The sequence below is a fragment of the Erpetoichthys calabaricus genome, chromosome 13 (assembly GCF_900747795.2).
Source record: "Erpetoichthys calabaricus chromosome 13, fErpCal1.3, whole genome shotgun sequence".
Lineage (NCBI taxonomy): Eukaryota > Metazoa > Chordata > Cladistia > Polypteriformes > Polypteridae > Erpetoichthys > Erpetoichthys calabaricus.
This window is the reverse complement of record NC_041406.2, coordinates 83464494-83489568: the sequence shown is the minus strand read 5'-3', so window position 1 is coordinate 83489568 and position 25075 is coordinate 83464494. Positions and strand designations below refer to the sequence as shown.

The 25075-nt window shown below is 36.7% G+C and overlaps 1 protein-coding gene across 1 annotated transcript in view; it reads right to left on the bottom strand.

Annotated features, from left to right (window-relative positions):
* The window catches only part of LOC114663444 (partitioning defective 6 homolog gamma-like), a 115110-nt gene that overhangs the window by 81065 nt on the left and 8970 nt on the right, over positions 1–25075 (bottom strand). The window contains exon 2 of the mRNA XM_028817178.2: positions 12403–12625. Within this exon, the coding sequence (XP_028673011.2) occupies positions 12403–12625 (223 nt within the window). The remainder of the gene's footprint in view (positions 1–12402; positions 12626–25075) is intronic.

Sequence of the window (25075 nt, the reverse complement as noted above, 5' to 3'; positions counted from 1 at the left end):
GACTCCGCCTCCTCCATTAGAGTATATGGACAAAAAACAGGTTCCAGTTATGACTATTACACGTAGAATTTCGAAATGAAACCTGCCTAACTTTTGTAAGTAAGCTGTAAGTAATGAGCCTGCCAAATTTCAGCCTTCTACCTACACGGGAAGTTGGAGAATTAGTGATGAATGAGTCAGTCAAACAGGTTCCAGTTATGACCATTACGAGTAGAATTTCGAAATAAAACCTGCCTAACTTTTGTAAGTAAGCTGTAAGGAATGAGCCTGCCAAATTTCAGACTTCTACCTACACGGGAAGTTGGAGAATTAGTGATGAGTGAGTCAGTCAAACAGGTTCCAGTTATGACCATTACGCGTAGAATTTCGAAATAAAACCTGCCTAACTTTTGTAAGTAAGCTGTAAGGAATGAGCCTGCCAAATTTCAGACTTTTACCTACACGGGAAGTTGGAGAATTAGTGATGAGTGAGTCAGTCAGTGAGTCAGTGAGGGCTTTGCCTTTTATTAGTATAGATATATTTTTTTTATTTTCTTAAATACAAGATTTGACCACCCAAGTCCCTGTGTCTGCAGGCAAGCACAAGGCCACTGTCTACTTAATAAGCTTCTTGAAGTAAGAGAGAAACCTGTGCTTCCCCTGATGATCAACCTCTTAGTCAGAGGCCACCCTCTACAGTAAGCCTGCAATAATAAAGGATTTCACAACTGCTGCCCACTCCAGCACATCTCAAGTCTACTTTATTCACGATAGTGCCTTTGTCAGCAAAAACAGCAGGGAGAATCAGGAATGGATTTTCCTGGAACCCCTGGGTAGGAAATCAATCAGTAAAAGCTAAGTGGGATAAAATCTTCCACAATAGCCTAAATCATTGATCTCCACTGCTTTATGAGGCATGGACCATTTCAGGTAAAGAAGCCACCTCACCGCTGATAATTAGTCACTAATCTGTCGCACATGATTTACTCTAATGTTGTACAGTGGAATTATTCTCGACTGTACTCTCTGTAAAAAGCCTTATAAAAAGAGAGGGATGATAATGTAGTACAAGAAAGTAGCACAATGGACAAACACAAATTAAATAAAAGCAAAGGGAGTGTCCTTTCAAAATGGCAACAATCTGTCCACCTGAGTGTTAAAGCTTTTCAAGGGCCATACTGTTACAAAGCTTGCCAGGATAAGCTAGTTACTGGACTCAGTCCAGTGATAGAGTGAGAAACTTAGCAATATGGATGTCTTCTGAATGTAACCACTGCTTCTCCAGATTAAAAGAAGCCAGTTGAAGTGGTTTGGGCAAAGAGAGAGGATGTCCTTGTGCACCCCTATAAGGGCGTTTACCAAGCATGTCCTACTAAAAGAACAGTAGACCCAGGACAAGATGAAAGGATTATATCTCTTGACTGCCCATGGAATGTCTGAGAACTTCCAAAGAAGAGCTTGAAAATTATTCTGGAAAAACAAGGGGACTAGTCTGTCCAGTTAGGCATGTTTTGATCATGACCATCGTTATGAAGAGTAAAGTTAGTGAATACTACTACATATCATTATTATTAGATAAAAGCTTTTAACCAAGGTGACTTAACAAAGACAAAACATTACATAATTGATATAATTTTACAGTTAACAAGCATGAGCGAACAGAACAGAATACAACTTTTTGAAACCTGCTAAATCCAATCCAGGGTTTTAGAAGACTAGAGCCTTCCCAGCAGCATGTGCTCAAAGAGGGACAATTTAAAATCTGTGCTGAACATTTTATATCTTAAAGTATGTGGGAGGAAAATCTAGTACCTGGAGAAACACCTTATACAAAAAACAGGAAAAATGTCCAAATTCCACACAATCTGTGACCTGTTGTGGGATCCGAACCCAAGATGCTAAGCTACCATTAGCTCCAAAAATATATACTCCGTATCAAATGTGGAAGAGGCACCAATCTATCAAACACCACACTCACAAATAACAGGCCAGTGTAGAGTCAACAATTAAATTAAGCTGGATTGTAGATAGAATATTTTGTCCCCAGGAGGAAATTTTGGCTTTTTACAGAAGCTCAATAAATATAAATAAAGCAGTAACTGCACACTGAACGATAATGTGCAGTGAATACACTTGTCTTGAGCATTCATAGATTTCATCCTCTTTAATAGGGGAAGTGATGGCAAAGGTGGTACGGATGAGAATGTCGCCCGTAGGCACGTGCCGCACAGCTGCCCTGCTGGCCACTGCCGAGAGTTAATTCTACAATAATATAAAATAAAAATAAAAAGAGGAATAACCTTGGAGGGCAATCATCACCCCGAAAGTGGATAGTAGAGGTCACGTAGTATATGTGTACCAAATTCCAGGTCAGTAGTTCAAACGTTTTGTGAGCTACAAGTGATTTAATATTCTGGACAGACAAACGGACAGCCACGGTAGTGTATTATATAAGAATATATAAATATTGTTACAGTATATTATGACAAACAACAAACCCCTCTCAAATATACATCAGAGTGACAAAAAAGAAAGAAAAAGGAAAACTTCTGACTTGGTAGTTTCAGTCACAGTGAGGCATATTACAGGCATATTTCAGTAGGTACTGTATAAAGGAGGCCCAGTAGCATTTCTTGACGCACGTCTGCTGAATGATTCATTGTCTAAAAGTCCTCAGTGTTGGTGTGTGTGAGGGAGAGAGTATCGTTCATAATGCCACTCAGTTTTGTTTTAACTCCCTCCTTTGCTACAACCTCCAGGGGGGTACAGAGTGTGTTCCACAGCTGAGCCCACCCTTTTAATTAACTTGTTGATTTGGTGGGCCTCTCTTGAAGTGATACTACAAGCCCAGTATACCACAATGTAGAAAATTGCACCGGCCATCACAGAGTTACAGAATAAGTACGGCAGCAGGTCTAATAAAGTTTACATTGTGAAGCACTTACACATGATTTTTGACTTTGCGCTCTGTGACTCTACTAATCCTTGCACAAATTATACCTCTACCCTGTTGTGCCTTTCTAAAATAGTCAGAATAAATATAAGACAGACCTAATTACTTCTCTTTTAAGGTACTCAAGACACCAGAGAATATCTGAACTGTCCATAACTAGGTAAATCAATTACTTTCTAAACCAAAACATTGCTTAAATGTATGAACAAGAACATACATGTAGACTATCATCATAAGGAGAAAATTAAGCTCTTTTTATTTTGCTTTATGATGTGAAGCACCTCATAAGTGCACAATTTATTACTTGGATTTAGACAATGGATCCAGGAAGAACACCACCTTCTACTTTAGGACCGATCTGAAGCCAATTTTACAAAGGCATACAATACAACCTGTCAACAAAAATATGCTGTATACTCTCAATAAACACAAGCTTTCTCTGGCCATCACAACAAGAGCTTTAATTTCCTTAAGAAGAACACCCTCGGGACCTCGATGAGAGCCTCTAATCTTGCGTGATCCTATTAAGAGTTACCCGTTGGAGTCCGTGCCATTGCTTTGTACTTTCTAAAGATGACAGGTTTAATATTTCTAAACCCAGTCATTAAACCATAAAGTACATGCAGGTCTTTCAACACAAAAACAAATACAAAAGCAGGACACAGAACAGGGGCTCATTAATAATTTATAGTCGCCCACTACACTACGCGTGCAGATGTTAAAAAACAATTTTCAATTAGGAAAACATCAAACAAGCTGTTATTACTCAGTACAAAACAACTGGCACCTAGCCCCATGTGCTCTGTAAAGAAATGATTTTTTTGCACTTGACAGACAGACATGCAGGCCCTCAGTTATTTTATTATGGGCCTAGTGTTTCAGCATGCTAAAGGATTCAAAAGGCCAATGACACAATTGTGTCCACATCACAGATTTTAAGACACAAAAACACAGGTGATATCTTATCTTTCATTGTGTGGCTTGATAATGACCAAGGAACAATCCAGTGCTATAATTAACTGATGCAAAACACTGCAATTATGAGTTTGTCTTTAAAATGAAGGGATTTGGTGGTTTATAAAGAGCATTTCCACTATAGTGTTTAACAGCAGAATTGTGAAACTTATGGGCGGCACGGTGGCACAGTGGGTAGCGCTGCTGCCTCGCATTTGGGAGACCTGGGACCTGGGTTCGCTTCCCGGGTCCTCCCTGCGTGGAGTTTGCATGTTCTCCCTGTGTCTGCGTGGGTTTCCTCCGGGTGCTCCGGTTTCCTCCCACAGTCCAAAGATATGCAGGTTAGGTGGATTGGCGATTCTAAATTGGCCCTAGTGTGTGCTTGGTGTGTGGGTGTGTTTGTGTGTGTCCTGCGATGGGTTGGCACCCTGCCCGGGATTGGTTCCTGCCTTGTGTCCTGTGTTGGCTGGGATTGGCTCCAGCAGACCCCCGTGACCCTGTGTTCGGATTCAGCGGGTTGGAAAATGGATGGATGGATGGATGAGCTTAGAAAGTTGCTTTATAAGAAAATCCATCTGCTCACTTTCATAGCCACATTTTCCATCATAAAGGTCACAAGGAGCCACATCCTTTCACAGTAACACTGGCCAGCAAGACAGGATCCAGCCCTGGTTGGCATAATATGACCACTCCACCTCACCCTCACTGGTCTATCCATTTACTTGTGCAGATCACTCTTCCATCACTGGGTTATATGGTACCAGAGACAAACCCAGCAGAAAGCTGGGCATCTCTGCCCTTACTGATCTATTTAATTCTATACAACAGTTTTCCTTCAGAAGGTTATAAGGTGATGGATGCTACCCTAGCATCACTGTATTCAAGGCAAGATCAAACAGCAGAATACTTAAGCAGACACACACACAAAGTTTGATGCTTTAACTCTTACATAATTTTTATTCCTGGTATTGGTGAATTTTTGGTATTTGCCTGATGGTGCTGTTGTGTATTAATAAACTAGTTGAAGAAAGAAAGAAGAAAGAAAGATTCAGTTTTAACAGAGTATGGCAGATTGAAAATGCCGTGTATAAAAATAAGTTGAATAACTAGGACAACTTCACAACCCTTTGAGACTAAATGAAACAGACACAACATTTCTCAGACTATGTGCAGTAAAAGGTTAAGGCCTGAGATACTTCATGTCTGATAAGGATGCAGGCAGTCGGGCAGCTACCTACTCACTAAATAAGGTCCTCAGTGTTATCATGAAGTAAATGAATATTTATCAGTAGCCTCTAGAAACCGAAAAACATAGCTAATTGTATTTCCATAAAAGCACAACCAATATAAGACGGACTCCTAATTATTTTTTTGTACTCATCCTCTCAGCTTTTTTATTCACTGAAACTCACACAGTACACTTCTAAGCTGTATAATAAGTTAGTCAAACAAGTCATAACACATAAAGCCCAGGGCAAAGCAATTAGGAAAAAGCAGAGTGAGAAAGTGTACAAGCAGGAAGAGGCGAGATGATGTGTACATTTAACCTGCATGCTTAGTCATGAATTTGGAACCGTTCTAAACCAAGCATGAAAAAAAATTGATAGGACACAAATGAAAATACATGACTAGTTTTTGAGATTACACAAGCAAGCTCTCACATGGGAGTGGCATTCACAGGCATAGGCAGATCTTCGTGCACAGCACAAAGCAAATTTGTTTAGTTTTTAGGGCTTTATAATTATAAAAAGTACAAATCTTTATTAGACTGTATTCATTTCATATTTGTGCACGCCTTTGCTCCTCCCTTCACTTTTGTTTTTTTAAAATCTTCATATTATGGTGGTCCACCTCCTCCATTTCATGCATGCACCTCCAGGTAAACTGAATTAAAAAAAAAAGTCCCTGTGAAATCACTGTTTGAAATTTAAAGCAACTTTTGGGAAGGCAGTAGTAGGTGTTTCCACCTTGTACCTGATACTGTCACAATAGACTCCACGCCTGCAGCCATGAATTAAACTAACCTGGTTCAATATAGCATGGACAGATTATAATTCAATTACAAAGGCACTTCATTTAGTTAAGCAGGCTCACACTTTAAAAGCTCCTCAGATACTTGTAAAAGAAGCTGAGGAACATTGTGTCTGAGGAGGACCCATCTCTACAAGACAACAAAGTCCCACTGAAACCAGACAGACTTGAAACTTTAAAGAGGTGAAAAATACAGGTCTTAAAACCACAACTATAAAGTCCCGCACACTGTTTATATTGTTTCAAATGAGAGAGGAGTTCATTAACAACGTCAAGAGCAGAGAAAAAGGGAAACGTACAACAGTATTTACAGAATAGCCAAAAACCAATGCTAAGCTAAGAGAATGAAGGAGATGGCAAGTCAGCAAAATCAGGATGGGGAAGAGGTGACAAACCAATAAAATGAAGGTACAGAAGAGAAAGCAACCAGTGAAATGATGAAGAAAAGTCAATGAGCTGAAATCATAGAAAAGGCAAAGAAAAACAGAAATGCTGCTTATGAAAGAATAAATAATGTCCAATTGTTCAAACCCCTTCCTTTGTTTGTAACATCCATGCCCATAGCAGATGTTCTTCATTCTCAAGAATCCTGTATTACTGTTCTGAACCTCAAAGTGCATATGTGTCTGCACCAGCTGACAAAAATAACATAGACTTGGGAAAAATAAAAGTACATGCTGGCTGAAAATTGAACCTACACCTCCTGTGCAGTTCCAGTTTTTCCATGAAAGAAAAGCAAGTATTTAGTCAGCTGAACTAGTCAAGTCAGAAGTTTTTTTCTTTTTTTTGTGATTCTTGAGTGTATTTGAAGGGGGTGGCTGTTTGTTGTAATATTTATATGTCCTTTGAGCTTCTGTAAAAGCTAAATTTTGTCTTTGGATAAAAAACAACTATCTAAATGAGATCGATTTTACTGGCTGCTAATGCCTGCAATGCTCTGTGAAGTTATATTAAATGTAAAGCTGGTACTTCACACCTCTGGGGACTCACTCATTGCTTGTGTGAAATCTTAACAGTACATTCTTCCTGTGTCTGGGAGTCATTTGGGTCGCTCACATTTATGGATACTAAGTCATCAACATGCATATTTTTGGGATGCATGAGAAAACCCACACTGACACACAATACACACAATATTTTTTCTTTGGGCACTCGGCTTCTTCTTATATTCCAAAGACTTACATCAAGAGCCAAATATATTAAGTTCATTACTTGTGGTGGACTTATAAAAATAAAGTACACATTATTGACTTCATCACAGAATTTACATGATACAAATTGAAAGAAAAAAATAATATAACCAAACAGTACTAAAAGGTTCAAACTAACATCAAAACATGAGGTCATAAATGAGAACTTGAAAACATTCATTAATATGGTTAGTCTAAAAAACACAGCTTTCAACAAGGCAGAAGATTCTAAACAACAGTTTTAGCACAAAATAGGAATTGACTTGAGGAAGTGAGCCATAAATAAATGGAAGTGTCTGAGATGGAGGAAATCACTGGAGCCAAAACAACACAGACCTTTCAGATCTATCTGGACTTGTTCAGAGACTTTGTCAAAGCTTCAGGCTAGGCCATAAATCACGCATGATTTTTACGTTTAACATCTACCCATACAGTATCTCCAGTGTTTAAATCACTTAAACCATTATAAATATAATGATTAAATTTATCTGTATTAAAGAAAAATGTACAGCACATATTTGAAACATGTTCAAATGACAAGAACCTATTTTTTCTTTATAATTCTTTCTTATGAGAAAGAATAATGGCTTTATCATTGAAAGAATTACAAAAGAGGTGGCATGGTGTTGAAGTGGCATCTTGCTGCCTTGTTGTTCCAACATCCTGGGTTCAAACCAGGTTGTTGCATGTGTGGAGTTTACACCTTCTGTTTTATTGTATCTGCATGGATTTTTCTGCTGGTACTCAGATTTTCATCCCTTCTCATCAAAAACAAGCAGGTTATGTTAATTTGTGATTCTAAATTGGCTCTATGTGTGTGTTGAAATATATTCAAGTGGGCCACATGCCACCCTGAAATGCTGACTATTTTAATAAGCGATGATAGATGCCTCTAATATCTGTCATCTGCTTTGGTAGGTCTGGTTTTCTGGAATCTCCTTAAAGAAATGTGAAATCACTGCTTTTTGGAACACAGAACCCTGTACCTTTGAAAAGAGATTGACCGAGAACACCTATATTTATAAGCATCAACTCCATTTTGTTTAGTAATGCTTTCTTTTATGACTTTTAGTAAGTCTCATTAAAAAAAAGTAGAGATTAAAAATATAGTTGACAAGTGAATGTTCATTTGAATGAATTCTAAAAATTAAAATGTATTCATCTGTCATCTAGGTAGCAGGGGTCCACAGTCTATGTTGGCAGTTTCAAGGTGCAAGACAGGAACTGACCCTGAATGGGTTTTCACAGGGGCAGGTTACACACACACTTATACTCACTCAACATGGTCCCATTTAACAGTTGCCAAATAACCTAACATGCATGTCTTTGGGATGTGAGATGAAAACCCTAGAAAATATAGGGAAGCATATAAACTTTACACAGTCAGAATTCTCAGCCAGCACTCTAAAAATATGAGGCAGCAGAGTGAGAAGGACAAAGCAGAAACAACATGCTACTTTAAATCTGTGCCTTTGTAACAATGCCTTTTATGTATCTGAAAGCTCTTTGCCAGCCCCGAAGTAGACATAATGTTTGAAAAAGCACATGCACCTTAAGCAATAAATAAATGTTTAAAAAGGATTTTGATTTTGTATTCAAAAAGTAAACTCTACAGTTCACAGTGATGTTACACACACAGGAGACTCTGTTTCCAACATGCATTGCTTTAGGACCTGTCTCTGTACACTGCACTATCCATGCTGTTCAATTAGCCAGGTTTCGCTGTCTGTACCATTAGCAAAATCATTTCATTTGTCCTCCATTTTCACAGCTGCCATGGGATTTAATATGACAAGAATATGATTAGCAGAATAAATAAATAATATTTGTTATCAGAGACATTATAGTGTGCAACAGTTACAAGGAATGTGATATTATTTGAATATGATATTTCTTTATCCATTACTGACCTGGATTTAATTCATTGCAGTGAACAAAAAAAGAAAAAAGAAATCGATAAAATAAAAAAATGCAAGTGCACATGTCTGTGACAGACATCGAGTCCCCATTCACAAGTGGTATCCTGCCTACAATCAATGCTTCCAGAATAGGCTTTGCACTCTGCAATACTGATTTGAGTTAACCCACTTTGAAATTGGGTGGCCCGTGGAGCAACATTTAACACTTTAAGCAATGACAAACTTTTGTGCAAAATCTATGTTAACAAACAAGAGACTCAAAAAAAAAGTCATATGACATTGCTGACATACAGACAGAGAGAGATAGTGTGTAGAGCTGGCATTTATTCTCCTAACATTGGAACATGCACCATAATATAACCATCATCTTAAAAGTTGTGATGGCCATATTGATAAAAGCATAGCATGTGTGTACTGAAAGCAGTCAAACTATAAGCATTTATGTGATTACAAACTGGAAGTCTATAAACAGTGAGATAGCAGAATTTGCCATGTTCCTTGTCCTCAGCTAACAGCAGATGAATAAAGCTAAAAAAGATCTGCACTCCTCTTTATAAATTTTACCCACTATGAACAATGGCAACAGCACATTATGTTGCAACATTGTTTATGAACTTTGTTTGCAATTATGAACAAACAGAAGTTAAATATAATCACCTTTTTTTTCTTCAAAATTCACTTTTATACTCAAAAATCTTTACTTGGAGGAAGTACACAAAGCAAAACATGTATGCATTATACAGTATATACAAAGGATACTTTGTTTTCAAGCAACAAATTGTTCTGCAGATGCCAAAAATAACGAGTACACTCGTTGGTCTTTGCGGAGGGCTATCTTGAAAAAATGCACTGTCAAGTGGGTCCCCAGGACTAAAACTTTAGTTTAGTGGATAAATGTATGTGTCCATGTAAAGGCAAATATGGATACTGCACATTAATAAATTGGTGTACCTTACATGTGCGTTTAACCAGCTAGTACACTCTAGTCTATTCATCTTAGTATTCGTTACTGTATAAGACACCCACCAAATAGTAGCTAAGCCCAGCAACTGGCACATTTATTTTACAAAGACAAATCATCTGTCCATACCCTGGGAAACCCAACGTAACTAGTCACACTTTTCTGCTGTTACCGGCCATGGCACATGCCTCATAAAAGTAACAAATGTGCACTTGGTACTTGATACAACTATTCTTGCTCTGTCCCTCACTATGCAGCACAGGTAGGATCTCGGATTGTCCTTCCAACAGTTGCACATTCCCCCCACGATTTGCCAAAAGACACCCTCGTCTTCTGCATTGGGCTGCCATTTATTCTCTCCTCTGAAAGTGTCTGCCTACATTCTTGAATCTTCCCAGTCTTATAGAATATAGCTCAGACCTTCCCAAGACAGTGTGACAGGTTGCTGTTAATCATGCATCCACTCAGGCCCATCTTCTGGGTAATCAGGTGGCTGCTGGATTTCCATGCAATGATATCACAATTTGATAAATATACTCTTAAGTAAAATTTACTGTGATTATTTCAGTAAGACAATGCTAGGATCCTGTGGGTTTAGCAGCCACAAAGGGGTCTGCCACTGTAGTTAAGCTTGAATTTTTTCTTTTTTTTTTTTTTAATTGTAGCACCATTTGCTAATCATTTCTCAAGCGCGTGTTACAAAAATATGAAGTCACCTGACTTAACAAGGCAAACTGCATTATTAAGTGGTTGGAAATTATATAGTATGTGTTATAGTTTCTTGGAAAAAAATATAGTATATTTAACAAGATAGCACTTTTACCTATTAGCTGGTTAAACATACTAAATTTAAGGAGATTTCTGCTACAGTAACAAATGTTGAAATAGTAAACTCCCTTTTGTTATTAAATTTGTACAGTTCTTAATTCATATTAAGTTTTTTTTGAGAAACGCAGCCTTATTTACTGTACATATTTATTTATGCTCAATAACCATATCCACTTTTACATACACACATTGCCCTGTGCCAAGACTCTCTACTTCAGACCTCTAGTCACAGGCCTCTGAATAACACTATTGAAATTTTCTTATGACATAACCGTCACAGGTTATTGATCAGCAACTTAGAGAATACCTTTGACTTCTGACACAGTAGTTCCAGGAAAAACAAACAATCTTATCCTTAATTTAAGCAAATCCTAGGAGATGGTTTCAGGAACCTGTAGACGGATAACACATCTGCTGTGGATAGGATCAGCATCTTTAAAATTTGTTGGAGTCACTGACAATGTGCAGTGAATACAACACATCTTTTTTATAATCAAAGGCTCACAGATGCCTTTATGTCCTCCATCCATGCTCACTAATGGCCAGAGTTGCACACTGGAGTCCATACTTTACAAAACTGATACAGTACAAGCTCAACCAAAGACTGCAAAACACCACAGAGAGTGGTGAACTATTACTGGCATACAGCTCCCTTCTCTTCCTGACACTCGTATACAACATTCACAAAACTCCTTCAAAGTGGTAGCTTCCATTAGCATAACTATGAGGTAACTTCACAACCTGAATTCGCAAAGTTTTGATGGAATGCTGACCTCTTGATTAACTGCATATCTTACCACTTCTCGCTGATCTATTTGTTTTTGCTGAACAAATATGATATGATATATGTGCTTAATTTTTTATTTTAGTTAAAATAAAGCTAGCACAAACCTTTAAATCCTTTTGGTGTTGATCAAACAGCAAGCAAACAGCAACCATAAACTTTCCCTAAAATTCTGATCAGAAATTCACATGATTAGAACAAAAAGAGAACTTGTCATGACACAAATGGTAACCACCAAAATGCATGCCCACTTGACATAGCATACCATTTAAAGTAAGCACTTCTGGGCAAAACAATATTAAGAGTACCATCTATGTTTTAGAAAGAAAAAATGGTGTGTGCTCATTAGACATTGTAAGGTCTAGTGCATCATGAATTTCAGATATGCATGTCTACGTGGGTAGCACTAGGCAAAGAAACTGCAATCCGGCCAAAGGCCAGTCAATCCTTGTACCAAACACATGACCATTACCATCTTTTACACTGAAAGAGTAGCAACAATGCAAAGTAAAATATTCCATTGCAAAAACCATATAATACTTAACATTTTTTACTCCAGAATGCCCAAGTACAAAAATTGAAATCAATTAGTATATTAAAATGGCAAAAAGTCATGGAGTCTGCCTACAAACTATAGGAAGAGACCACAGGTCAGAGGGGAGGAAGTCACATAAGATGTTAATGTAAGTGATCACCAAAGAATTTTCAGAACTAATACCAAAAGCCACACTGGGTACTTGTATTAAAAAATAAGAAAACCGTGCATTTTCTTTCACTGCCACTGGTAAATATTCAAGCCTTACCTTGTCTCTGAATAAATACACGGAGAAGTGGGTTTGCCATGGAGACAGCTTTGCAGAAATTGTCATCATTGTTGATGGGTAGTAGATCGCCGTGTACATCAGCATAGCCAAGTTTCACATCCATGTTGGATATCCTGTGAATGTGAAGAATGAGTTTGTAGAACTCCTCAAATTTGCCAGGCTTAAGTCGATCTAAAGAGAATCTTCGAAATTCAGCTCCAAACTAGAAAACAGAAAATAGAGAAACTGTTCACCATTGACTGCATTACATCAGGTTAAAAAACCAAAGGTGTTCATATCAAAGCAGATACCAGTATACAGCTTATCTTTACTTAAACGGAGCAAGAATAAAACAGAAAAAATCCAAGCCTGCTTATTCCATTAAGAGACAAGTGCTGGGGCTTACTAGGTCACCTTAAAAAAAGGGTCTGTACACAATACATGGAGGATATGATGGAGGCTGGTTAAGTGAAATTCTTGTGCAGAGATAGATAGATAGATAGATAGATAGATAGATAGATAGATAGATAGATAGATAGATAGATAGATAGATAGATAGATAGATAGATAGATAGATAGATAGATAGATAGATAGATAGATAGATAGATAGATAGATAGATAGATAGATAGATAGATAAAAAATAACTGACAAAATACTCAAAAATATTACATTGGGACCTCCAAATTTCAACATAACACAGGACACATTAGGGAAAAAGAAAATAATGAATGGATGTTGTTTTTAATGGCTTGTTCTTTTCAAAACTTTTTCACTTAATGCTGTCGTTATAAACACCCTTATCTACAGACAGGACAGATTAACTCATAACTCTTAAGGTCCAGTGTGAATAGAATGTAGACCCAGTACTGCCTGCAAAGATTCCTTGTCTTTTTGCCTGATGCAGCTGCAATTGGCTCGGGATGTCCACAACTGTGTATTAAAATAGAGAGGCTTTAGAGTGTTGTGTGTGTTATGAAGACAATTCTTAGTTTTGCTAGACACAGAATGGAGAAGGACTAATCTTCAAGCCTGCAGTATACTAACACCCCGTTCAGTGATTGTTCCTGTCCTACGCTTGCTGGTATAGGCCCCAGATCTCTTGACACCTTCTTAAGATTAAGCAGGTTTAGAAAATGGATGGATAGATGGATAAATGGAATAATCTTCACCTTTATGCAAGAGATAAACTTTACTGGACATGTAAAAATAAATAATACCTTCACAGCTAACGTACAAAGAAGTTTTGGCAAGCTTTACAAATTTGATTCCTAGAGCAGCACAGTAGATGCTAAACTGAATAAAAAAAAACAATACAATGAAACCTGTCCACTTTTTATCATGACTGCTGCTAATGAAACATTTAAATAGATTGTTATCTCATGTTCCAATCTTTTCCTGTCAATGTTTTACCAGTATATAGTGTATAGGGGTATTGAGTAAGTAAAGAAGTTGATTAAAAAAGTATTGTTATAGTCCTCACGTTACAAACTATTCTATTAAAAGAGGTACACTAAGACAGACACATACCCGCACAAAACCGTATCACCTAAACTGTTAAGCTATTCACTACATTTATATTTGTTTGTTTGGCAGACACATTTGTCCAAAGCCACTTAAAAAAGTTGTAAACGTAAATGAGTAACACTAGGCTATGGCCAGTATCTGGCACCTCAGTGAATATTATTTAAAAAAAAAAAAACACACACACACACACACACAGAACACACAAACACATAGGGATGCATGAGGAAATGGAATATGAAGAGAAATCCATATGAACACAGAGAAGATGCAAACTCCAGAAAGATAGTGGTCATCCTAGGAAATCAACCAAATCTCTAGGATAGTAAAGCAGCAACACAAACCTCAGCACTACTGCTGCCCATAGATATAATGATTGAATGGCAACAATACTGTATACAGTATAATAATCACATATTATGTATTATTATAATTGTGATGTAATTAGTTTCAGGTTAGGTGGACTGGCGATTCTAAATTGGCCCTAGTGTGTGCTTGGTGTGTGGGTGTGTTTGTGTGTGTCCTGCAGTGGGTTGGCACCCTGCCCAGGATTGGTTCCTGCCTTGTGCCCTGTGTTGGCTGGGATTGGCTCCAGCAGACCCCCGTGACCCTGTGTTCGGATTCAGCGGGTTGGAAAATGGATGGATGGATGGATGGATAGTTTCATGATTAATTTTTTGTGGGTTCCACAGAGAAATGTGAATCAGGCTTTGGAACTAGAATGTTAAAACGTTCACAATCTCTGCACTGTGACCTAGCAAAGATTTCATAACAGACAAATTTCAGCCCATGGCTGCCTTTTATCATACAACTTCCAGTTTCCTTATTTTTCAAATCTTTACTTCTAGTGTTTAAATACTGTGCTTCCTCTGAAGAAGTATTGTGCACCTCTGTGAATGTCATTTTTTCATGAAAGAACTGGTTTGCATTACTGTGTGGTTAAACAGGATCGGGGGGGAGCTAGTAAAAGCTGAAGACAAAGAAAGATTCTTCTAGTACAGAGTTCAGGGAAAAACAAAGAAAATAAGTAGAAAAACATAAAAAAACAAGAGTTTTTAATATTCATGCAAGTGCCCATAGAACAACTGTAATGTCTAATGGCAGCAGTAGGAGTGCAGCTGGATGATAAATTAGACTGAACTGCCAATACTGATGCTCTGTGCAGGAGAGGACAGAGCCGGTTATACTTCCTTAGAAGGCTGGCGTCCTTCAACATCTGCAATAAGATGCTGCAGATGTTCTATCAGACGGTTGTGGCGAGTGCCCTCTTCTACGCAGTGGTGTGCTGGGGAGGCAGCATTAAGAAGAAAGATGCCTCACGCCTGGACAAACTGGTGAGGAAGGCAGGCTCTATTGTTGGCATGGAGCTGGACAGTTTGACACCTGTGGCAGAGTGACGAGCGCTCAGCAGGCTCCTATCAATTATGGAAAATCCACTGCATCCACTAAACAGTGTCATCTCCAGACAGAAGAGCAGCTTCAGTGACAGACTGCTGTCACTGTCCTGCTCCACTGATAGACTGAGAAGATTGTTCCTCCCCCAAACTATGCGACTCTTCAATTCCACCCGGGGGAGTAAACATTAACATTATACAAAGATATTGTCTGTTTTTTACCTGCATTATTATCAATCTTTAATTTAATATTGTTTTTTTGTATCAGTAAGGTGCTGCTGGAGTATGTGAATTTCCCCTTGGGATTAATAAAGTAGCTATCTATCTATGACAGTTGCAATGTTTTACTATCACTTATGAAAGATAAACATTTAAAGGAATGCTCTACACACAAAATATTTTTATATGTTACCTATCCCGTATATTTTGTAGTAGTGACCGAGAAAAAAAGCAGTCTCGTGTTTTCATGCACAATGGAGATAAAGAAGTTTAGAACATAACAGAACTAATTGGTGACCAGTACTGGCAAATAATGTAGATCACATTTACTTGTGTTGAATAATCCACATGTCAGTTATCCAGTTACTATCTTGAAACAAATGCTTCATTTTTTAAAAAATATTGTTAAATAGTTACTTCTGGAATTATCAGTACACATATAAACAGGAAACCCAAAGACTCCTGGGAGTGACTTTTTGACAGGAAGGCCCACTTTTGCACGTCATTTGTTGGTCAAGAGTCCTGTCTTCAGTTTAAAAGTCTTCTTTTTTGACTCTGAATTTCCTGTTGATGTGTGTGCTGATAATTCCAGAAGTAACTATTTAACAGTATTTTAGGGAAGAAAAAAATACTGTTTTGCACATTCTGAGAAAGCAATTGGATAACACAAACTTGTGGATTAATTGGCACATGCGAACCTGGACGTTTTTTCACATTGTTTGCCACCACTGTATAGCTCTGGTCACCTTTAACTTCTCTAATATCAAACTTCTTTCTCTACATTCTGCATAAAAACATGATTTTTTTTTTGTCACCACTGTAATGTACTTTGGGGGGGGGGGGGTTAAGTAACATATAAAAATATTATGTTTGGGTGGAGTATTCCTTTAAATGCCTGATGGAAGAAGTTAAACCTGAGATGCATAACATCATGTGTTTCTTGAGACATATTGCCAACAGCACAAAGTAGTGTAGGGAAAAAAAATGAATTCACCCATTCATTTTGAATCTATGAATGTCTTTTTAAAATAAAACACAAGTACAGCAGGTGAGACTGGAGCTCAAAGGTTTGAATTACAACAACTCAGTGATTTCTTCTTTTTATTGTGTGCACTAATATAACATCTAATTGTCAGCCACTATGGAATCTTTGATGATGAACAATTACTCAGTATCAGGCATCTCAAAGGTTAATAAACAAACTGCCTTTCATTTTTACAAAAAGCATCTTTTCCCTATTGAAGCACTATCCTCTTCTAAATATGCTTGCACTTTTCCTTAAATTAAAGGGGACATTTACTATTTTTTATTTGTATCACAGACTCATTAGAACACTTTCTTGGACCTGTGTCAATACTGCAAGCCACTTTCATATTCAGCAGAATAGAAGCAGCACTCATGTATGCATGGCTCATGCTTCATTGGAATAATTTGGGGTTTCCTAACCTCATGGGAAAAGAATGTAATAAACATACCTCTGAATGTAGTCATGCTAGAGGGCTCAGAATGACTGGTTTAATACTGCTCCTTCCCACGTTCTAATGATTTCTTTCAGCTCCTGGACAGAACCAACTCCAGTATAACTCCAGCACATAAAGTATATCCTTTGCCATAAAAAAATAAGTCTTATAACATGAAGGTCTTTAAAGGCAAAATCAAGCCAAAAATTGTATTTTTTTATATGTTACTTCCCACTTGTACTATTTAGTGGTGGCTGAGAAAAATGTTTAATCCAATGTTTTCATGCAGAATGGAGAGAAAGGTGTTTATAATTAATACAAGTCAATAGTGACCAATGCTGTACAATGGGTAACAATGTAAAAAATGTTCATGGGGGGAAAAAAAAATTCTCACATTACTTGTGGCACATAATCTACAGGTCCATTGTCCAGTCATACAGTATGCTCAACATGTATGCTTTTTTGTTAAAATAATGTTAAAAAGTTAACTTTCAGAATTATCAGTGGACATTATAAACAGGACCTCTAAAGACTCTTGAGCAATGAATGAGGGGAAGAGGCAGGGATTCACTTCAAAAAGTGATACCCATGAAGCCTTAGTTTACCGTTTAGGATGTGTTTGCCGAGAATCCTAAATGTAACTCAATATTTTACCAAAAAAAGCATGCATTTTGCACATTTTGACAAAATGACTGGATAACTGAAACGTGGCTCATGTGATATGAAAAACATGGGATTTTTTTTTTCTTTTTTTTCCCCCCATAGACATTTTTCACATTGTTTGCTGTTGTACAGCATTGGTCACTATTGGCTTCCATTATATCATAAATGTCTTTCTTTACATTCTGCATTAAAATATCAGATTAATTTGTTTTCTTGGCCACCACTACAAAATACAAGGGGTAAGTAACATCACTTTTGGGTAGAGTAGTCTTAAGTCACACCACCAAACACGGGCTACTGATCTTTGCCATACATACTCTAGAACTTCAATTTGAACAAATTTATAGCAGGCCCTATGATAGATTGGTTTCTTGTCCAAGGTGCTTCCTGCCTTACTTTGGCCACTTATGACCTCTGAATTGGACAGGGTGATTCTGAAAGTGTTGTGTAGAGTTCTGTTATATTCAGAGCATCATTAATATACACAACGTCAATTGTTTATTGTAATCTGCCAAAAACCACACACATTTTTCTGTACAGTATTGCAGTATGCCCAGCTGGGAGTTGGTTGTTAGAATCATCATGGACTAGAATATTATCTTTTTCTTTCTTACTGACCAGATAACCATTGTTAAATACATTCATACTTTTCCTTTCTCTTATTAATATTTAGAACCTTTATAAACACAATTTGTATAAAAGAACTATTAGTTTTTGTGTTCAAAATTGTGTTTGTATGTGCTACTGCGTATATGGCATAGTGGCAAGGGAATGGACTTCAAACCACAAAGTCCCTAGTTCAGTCACAGAATTGGGCTGAATGACCAACTCATTTAACTGTTGTAAGTGTAAACAATGCACGGTGTGCAGTTTATTGGTGCCTATAAAACACATGGAGTAATAAATGTTTTTATAAATCTGTCAGAACTGGAGATATTTTTCTCTCCTAAGGTGTTAACTAGTCATCACAATTAAAGTTGGACTGTCTATTTTTTTAAATGATTAAAATTACTCTATTATACATTTTTATTTTTAAAGTAATTAGTGTGTTCGTGAGTATTAAAGATGTAAGTTTAGCAATTTACTCTTACTGCATTACAGCTGTATATTTCTGCAAGCACTCTGATCCAGTGTTATGCAAAAATAAGCAGAATGGTTTGTAAATAATATATATTACTATTTTCTGTTTAGGGTCCAGCGTGGACTGGTGCCTTGTCAAGGGCTGGTTGTTGACTCATGCCCAAAGCTCTTGGGATTGGCCCTGGCTTCCTATGACCCTGAATTGTTTTAGGCAGCTTTGTAAAGATCAATATTTTTAGGATTTGGTGCTTTAATTATATAATTTTATTAAATAATTACAGTGCTATGGGTTTGCAGATATAAGTGTGAGAATTTAAATTAACTCAGTCTGAACTAAAGTCTTTCTAAAGGGAAGCATCCTTTTGAGTTTCTGAACCTGCTCTTTACTGTCTTGGATCACATAGTATGTAGCATCCAACACAAATCAAGACCTAGCCTGGGACTGGATGTTCAACATCAAAAAAAAGAATTGTGAAACTCACGTTTATGGGAGGTGGGGTTGGAGTGGGGTCAGAACACAAATGTATATATTTTCATGTTGAGAGAGTTTATTATTACAAACTGTCAATTGGAGGACTCAAAGAGAGTGATCCATTGCCAGCAGGAGGGCTGCAGAACAATGGCAACCTTTGTACTGTACCTGCCAGATCAGCACGAAAAGCTGGCCTTACAGAGAGAATGCAGTTATACAAATCATATTGTTACAGCATACATATAAATCATTATTTTAATAAAGATATGGTAAGAATTTCAATGCTTATGTGAAAATAAAAATTAAACACCATTATCTGCATTTCAAAAAATAATAAAAACAAATCTCTGGATGCCTTGTAGATCAGTCTATACTGGCAGAGAACTGCACAAAGGTAGCCATTGTTCAGTCTCTCTCCAGCCGGCAACATCTCATTAAGAAGTCCACTGCCATGGCCACATTTTGTTAAAACTTAAAGGAGAAAGCAAACGGTGATGAAGTAGAAACACTGACTGAAACTGCAATTTGAAACTGATAAGAAACAGCAGAGAGATGCCAGCAAGATTACACACACCCACTCTGAAATGTAGTCACTTGAGATTAGCTGCTGAAGTACAGTTTAAAAATTGTTTTCCATGAATAACATTGGTCTCAGGCCTAATTCAGCTCTCACCCAAGGATCATGAACGCTCTCGAGTAAGGGCAAAGTGAGAGGAGACAACAAGTGGATAAACTGGAATGCCTTTTTCCAAAATTGTGATACAGGTGCTTAGTACTTAAGATTTTGTTGAACCGAAAATCATTTTCTGCACTTTAATTCTTATTTTTAGCAAACGTTTCTAAAAGCACACAAATGCCAGCTGCCATTTCTAATATAATATTGAGTCTGACATGAAGGCTGTAATTCTGAATTGGATTAAGCACATTGGCGAATAGCTGTGTTACATTAAATATATCATCAGACAATATATATTAAAAAAACACAAACATGCAGTTGTCAGTTCAGTTATTGTCTTAATTAGCAACAGTAGAGTAGCCTTATGGCCTGAGGATAAGAAACTGTCTCTGAATTTAGAGGTAGTGCTAACGGTCCTAAAGCTTGAATTATTTATAGCATCACTTTAAATGCTTAAATCGTGGGATTGATACTTTTAGGAGGATGCAACTTATTATGCTTAAACCAAATGTAACAGTTTCTCATTTAACCACAAGATTGTATTATAATTGATCTGTCTTCTGTATACTGTATTTGAAATTAAGATTGCAGATTCTTAAGTATTGCCCTAAACCTTTTGACAAGTTCCCTTTGCAAACAAAAAATACATTCTAAGCAAGCACTGATCTACACCTGTCTACAGTTTGCACTATATTCTCTCTACTTTCCTTGTACAACTGGATATTCATACTCGTGGGATCTGTATTTGCAGATTTGAATGTTCATGGAAGGCAGTTGACATCACCTCCTCAGCCCAGAGACAGTGACTTCCAAACCAAATAAAATCGCATTAACAAGTCTTGTACAGGACAAATGGCTGAACACAAATCCATTAAAAAACTGCAGTCCTTTAGGGGTAGTTTTAATTGTATTCCAAATAAGCATATTTGCTGCAGCTGTGAAAAAAATTTAGTAACAGACACACAAAATGATCGTAACCTCCCAGCTTCTTTCGGCTTCATTTTTAAATCCAGTGCCTCATCTCCTGTTTTCCCCATCAACTGCTGGGATTTGAAGTCCTTTATATGTAGCTCTGCTACAAAATTAATGACCGGAAAAACTCAACTTCCGGTCATGATATTGATGATTTTACACTCTTGCCTCCCCTTTCTGTCCTTTTGATATTGCTGGTGTTAGTATATATAATACACAATGGAGCGGTTTCTGTAGCGATGCTGTTATAGTTACAATTAAAGGCTGTCAAGGTGAACAAATTAATTAACACAGGTAAGGGTAGCTGGTACATTACATTTATAACTTCAGAGTAAGGATTGCCTTGAAGACATACATGCAAGAAGAAATTGTAAAAAAAAAAAAAAAAAAAAAAAAAAAAGCTTTAATTAAATGCGGCTTTAATTAAAGGCAGAAGAAGTTCAACTCCAGTTATGAAAGTAGATCACCAAAAATTTGCAGCCATGATATTCCACTAGGACAAGGAATGGGAAAAGTTGTTAGAAAAATCTGCAGAATTTCAATAAGTTTGATTTTTTCTTTTCATTTCACACTAACAAAAATTCAATGAAATTACATTAAGATTCACATTTTTTCTTAAATCGATTAAATATTTAAAATGTTGGGGTGGATAATTTGTCTAGACTAAGCAGAAGAAATAAAGCATACTTAAAACAAGTCACAGAAATTGTTCAAGTGCATTTTTACCTGTCGGATGTGCCAATTGTTCTAAAAGACAACAATATGTTTTGTTGAAACTACACAGAGTCAAAAGTTTTCATTTTTAACACAGATAATGGTGTTTATGGTATGGGTGGCTGACTCCTGTCTCAAACGTAGGTAAACAGTTTACCTTTTTATGAATGTATCCATTATGTGAAGGTATGTATTTCAAAGATGGCTACGTGGCTGACCTTAACTTGTGGTGCTTCTTGACTTTACAGATACAAAGAACTAGTCTACTCAGATGCCTTTAAACAAATTAGTCCATAAGAATTTACCCTATAGCAAAAAAGCAACATAACAAACCAATCAGAATTTTAAGGCCAATTCCAATTATAAGCTATAAACTTTGTTTTTCCAGTTTCCATTCATGCTTCATCTACAAGTGTTACAGAACCTTTCAAGTCTGCCAAACACATTTTGTGAAAGTAAAATTTTACATTTTAGGCAGCAGTACCCACTACATTTTGTGTAGTGCCACATCAAAACAAAAACATCTGCTTGGCAGAGTGTATTGCACATCATTGTTTTTACATGACTAAATCTTGTGAACTTCTGGTACCAAAAAGGAAGACTGGTCATGCAACAACGAAAACACTTTTTCCCCACTAAAATGCTGGAATGGGGATTTAAGGGTCAAGTGATGGCATGTAAACACAATTTCATTTTAAAATGGTATTTAGGTCCGAAACCACATATTTACTGTACATAACCCACTGAAGCAATATGAAGTGTAGTACACTGTGTGCTAATAGTAGCCTTATTGGGATTTGAACTCGTATTTAAATTTCAGGCATGTGATTCTCCTTGATGGGCTCAGCATGCTCAGTAGTGCTTGGTAACCCCACACTGAATATTTAAAGGTAGGTATACAGCATGGTGCCATATACTAGCATATTACATGACCCCAGATCTTAATGATCTTTGATCAGTGTTACATTCTATGTTTAGATAGACGGGATAGACAGATAGGGACAGCCCTATGTAACAGATATACATACATACATACATATATTACATAGTTACATATATAGAAGCTCAATAAAAAAATAAATAAAACACCACAACAACCACCTCCTTTAAATAAACACCAGAATTACTAAAAACAAAGAAAACCTCTGACTTGGCTAAAGACAAAAAAGAGCAGTTACAGTCACAATGAGGCACTATAAAGGGGTACTGCTGTAGATATAAAGGAGACCCAACAGCATTTCTTGATATTAAGTACTGACATTTTAAACAGTGGTGACATTTTGACTGCTTTTTGTATATTGTAAATAATTGTCTGTTCAAACAGAATGATTTGTTGTAAGATGAGTGAATAAACCTCAGCCCCATTAAAGAATGGTCATTTCCTTAGCCAGTTATCACTTAATAAAACTATCTAGGTCATGCACTTGTCTGATATTTTAAATAGATGATCTGCTTGAACAGATAGATAAACAAATAAATAAATAAATACTTATAAATGCATCAGGTGATCCAAGGTTTTCAGTTGAGCAATGCATGCATAATCACAATGAAGGCTGCATGTTTAAAACTAGAGGCGATTTAAACATGAATTTTTAGAGGTAGATTTGTTGATGCTCTCACCACAGGCAGTAAGTCAATAAACTGAACAGTAGTTCTTTACATAAATTGTATTAATATCCCCTTAACAACATTATAAAGGACCACAGCAGGTAATAAGAGTAAATCAACACCTTTATATCTGGTACCTTTTGGTAAGACAATGTGTTTCAATGAGCAATATATGCAGCCACCTTTCACAAACAACCTACAGCAGCATCTGAATGTGTTTCTGAGCACATTACATGCAGGTAGCGTTTGATCAGTCAAATAATGAATGAAGGTGGGTGCATGCTACAAAACTTCCTATGGCTAAATGAGGGCTTTATGGGTAGACTGCAGTTTTTAAAATAAACTAAGGGCTTCTCAACCAGTGGAATGAAACGGTACTCCAAGGGGCAATATGCAAATGTATTTTTTTTATAATCAGAATTCTAAGAAGATGTGATTATCAAGGTGGATTACAGTCAGGTGGCAGTGGGCACAAGATGGTAAACAAGCCTAGATAAGCTGCCAATTCCTGTTTGTAAATCTGTTTTTACCTGCATTATTATCAATCTTTAATATTGTTTTTTGTATCAGTAAGGTGCTGCTGGAGTATGTGAATTTCCCCTTGGGATTAATAAAGTATCTATCTATCTAAATCCACCTTAATAAAAGCATAAGGGTCTGTGTGTGTGTGTCTTCCAAATGATGACACATCATAAACATTTGTAGTAATAAAATGTGCTGTATTTGCCATTGCAATTGATGGTACATCACAAACAATAGTACTACATTTACAAATCCCATACTAAATGGCATTTAACAGAGTCATATACATTGCAAGGTTCACTGCAAACATTAATGCTGCGGTTTACATTGATTATTTAGATTTTAGCCCATCTTAGACTGGTAGTACAGCTAGATTATTGATGGTTCAGTTCCATCCCTACTAGAAACATACCTTGAAATAGTCTCCTGAAATGCTGTTAATGCTTTTACATAATGTGAAAATTATTATATTATAAATAATGAACATAAAAATTCTGCAATGTGTAAGAGTGCATGTAATGCACTAGCAAGCAAAACTTTACAGCCATTTGAACATTTTGACCCAGATTCAGAATGGCATTCACATTGGTAATAAAACCTAAATACAACTTAAGATACCAGTTTTATGTAAATGGTTTAACAATCTCTCAAAAATGATTCATTTGTTCTCAAGAAGAAGTTAACTATATTATGGTCAAAACAGTAGGGCTTAGAAAGAAAAGAATGATCTTCCATCCACAAAGAAACTTAAAACCTTTCCATCTTCCAGAAGAAATATTCCAACAAAGGAAAAGTAAACAGTCTCTTTTCTTTTTGCAATTACACTGTTGAGTGACCAAAATTGTTTCCATCTCTTTTTTGAATTCTAAAGCTATATATATATATATATATATATATATATATATATATATATAAATAAAAGGATTGATGAGGATAGATGAGTTATTTTTGTCTTCCAATCATTCAGCAGTATTTTTTTTCAGAACTTGCTTGTTGTAGTTCTGGTTTCTTTAAGCCATAGCTCATTTTGGTAATATTAGATGTGAAGTGGACATTGGTAACTATATTTGATAGTCACTTTCTCAAAATAAAAGTTTGGTAACAACCATGGAGTCTTACAGACCCTCCTCTACAGTATTTGATGTCTCATCTAGAAAGTCTGCTGTGGCATATGATGCCTATGATATTTTTTCAAACTTTTACTCTAACCCACTTAAATGAACACTGAAGATATTGGTTGCCTATCAGAGGTTCTTTGCAAAACACACAAAAATTTAAAGTGTCATAGGTTGCTATCTGCCTCATGCTGCCATGATAGGCCCCAGCTCCACTGCCACCCTGATTTGGATGTAACAAAACAAAATGTTAAA